We start from the raw sequence: 1,923 nt of genomic DNA, 5'->3' as shown, positions 1-1,923 counted from the left end.
GATAAAGAATCCGTTATCAACGCGATATCACAAGTTCAATATTTAACAGGTCTTACAAGGTTAGTGAAATGATTTTAAGATTTGTTATTTCTTTTATTTCAACTAAAATATTTAAATTTAATGAGGAAATATTGTTCATTTACTTTATCTAATACTACATTTTATTTTATTTATTTTTTTTATTTGAAAATTTCACATTTTTAGAACTGGTGCTGCAATTCAGCATATGGTAATGGAAGGTTTCTCGGAACGACGTGGCGCTCGTAAGCAAGGTGATGATGTCGCACGTGTAAGCATCGTCATTACTGATGGTCGTAGTCAGGATAATGTTACGGAAGCTGCAATAAGCGCTCGTAAATCCCATATCAATATGTTTTCGGTTGGTGTAACGGATCATGTCCTGGGATCGGAATTAGAAGCAATAGCAGGTTCACCATTACAATGGTTCCATGTCGATAGGTTCAAAGATTTGGATACTCGGCTACGATCATTAATCCAGAAAGCAGCCTGCCCATCACCAGAACCGAAACCGCGCCCACCTGGTGGATGTAATCCGTCAACACAGACAGGATGTGATCGTTCATTGAATGAAGTTTGCGTTCAGGTCCGTTTTTTTGAGTTTTTCTTTCTTATTGCTTCAGGTTTAAAGTTTCGAAATTCCAATAACGGTTTTTTCGATTTAACATTATCGAATTTTCATTTTGAAGGTTAATGGCTCTACGCAGTGCGTTTGTCCAGAAGGATTTCAGCGACATCCAAGCACTCGACGGTGTGGAGGTAATCAGTGTAATCCAGATTTGCCTACATCATGTCCACATCCAGAAATATGCATGGTTGCACCATTTTCAAATTATCTTTGCGTTTGTCCAAAAGGCTACCTGCGTGATCAGCGATCCGGAATTTGCCGTAAGTTATATTTTTAATAATTAATTGCAATGAAATGTTAAGTCTTGATCAAACTTGAGAAAGATAGATCTTCTGAACTGAACTTGAAATTTAGGTTTAAATTCAAATTTCAATAAATGCGAAAATTTTTAGTGACCAGTACTCACAAAGTTGATGATGTGAATGCAAAACAACAAAAGGAACCAACCGTATTGTTGTCCCATGATGCTGATTGCCGGAATGGCGGTGTACGGTGTGGTGCTAATGAAGAATGTGTACGTGGTGCAACTGGTGATTTTCACGTAAGTGAATTCATGTGACATTTATTTTTCCTGACTTGAATTCCATCTTGCGATAATTGATTTCTAAAATATGAGAATCAGAAAATTATTCTTAATATTAGTGTGACAAAGCAATATATCGCAGTACCTATCATCTCATTAAGACAACTGATAATGAAGTATAGGAAAGGAAATTGATCGTATAACATAATTTAATGACGAATTATTATCTTTCCTTGTTATAGTGTGAATGCATTCTTGGATATGAGCGTAATTTGCATAGTGGAGAATGTTCTGTACCAGGTTCTTGTGATCCAACATTGCCAAATCCTTGCGATATTCGTAAGCGTGAAAAATGCTTATCACATTCTAGTGGACGCTATCATTTATGCCAGTGTGCTCAGGGTGAAAAGCGACATCATGTTACTGGAATATGCTGTAAGTTAATGCTAATTCAAGTTAGAAAATTACAAGATTAAGTTATAAGTAAATGCATAATAAATATGCATTTGTATATTATATACTTATTTGTATATTAGATCATGAAATTCTAAAAAAAAATCAGAAAAATCTAACATTTTAGTAATATTATTCTTGAAGATATAAGCATTAAATGGTAATATTTTGGTATAAGATATCTTATATAAGATATAAGCATTAAGTGACAGTATTTTTGGATATATAAGATATAAGCATTAAGTGACAGTATTTTGGATATATCTTATATAAGATTAAGCATTAAGTGACAGTATTTTGG

At 34.0% G+C, this 1,923-nt stretch overlaps 1 protein-coding gene across 1 annotated transcript in view; it reads left to right on the top strand.

Annotated features, from left to right (window-relative positions):
- Positions 1-226: 226 nt before the first annotated feature.
- Positions 227-1,923, top strand: part of LOAG_18546 (hypothetical protein) — a gene marked incomplete at both ends in the record, with an annotated part of 18,097 nt that continues 16,400 nt past the window's right edge. Inside the window, 4 exons of the mRNA XM_020451209.1 lie at positions 227-604; positions 708-906; positions 1,039-1,187; positions 1,412-1,604. Coding sequence (XP_020305029.1) covers positions 227-604; positions 708-906; positions 1,039-1,187; positions 1,412-1,604 — 919 coding nt within the window. The remainder of the gene's footprint in view (positions 605-707; positions 907-1,038; positions 1,188-1,411; positions 1,605-1,923) is intronic.

Source organism: Loa loa (genome assembly GCF_000183805.2).
Source record: "Loa loa unplaced genomic scaffold supercont3.357, whole genome shotgun sequence".
Classification (NCBI taxonomy): Eukaryota; Metazoa; Nematoda; class Chromadorea; order Rhabditida; family Onchocercidae; genus Loa; species Loa loa.
This window is presented reverse-complemented; position numbering and strand designations above follow the sequence as displayed.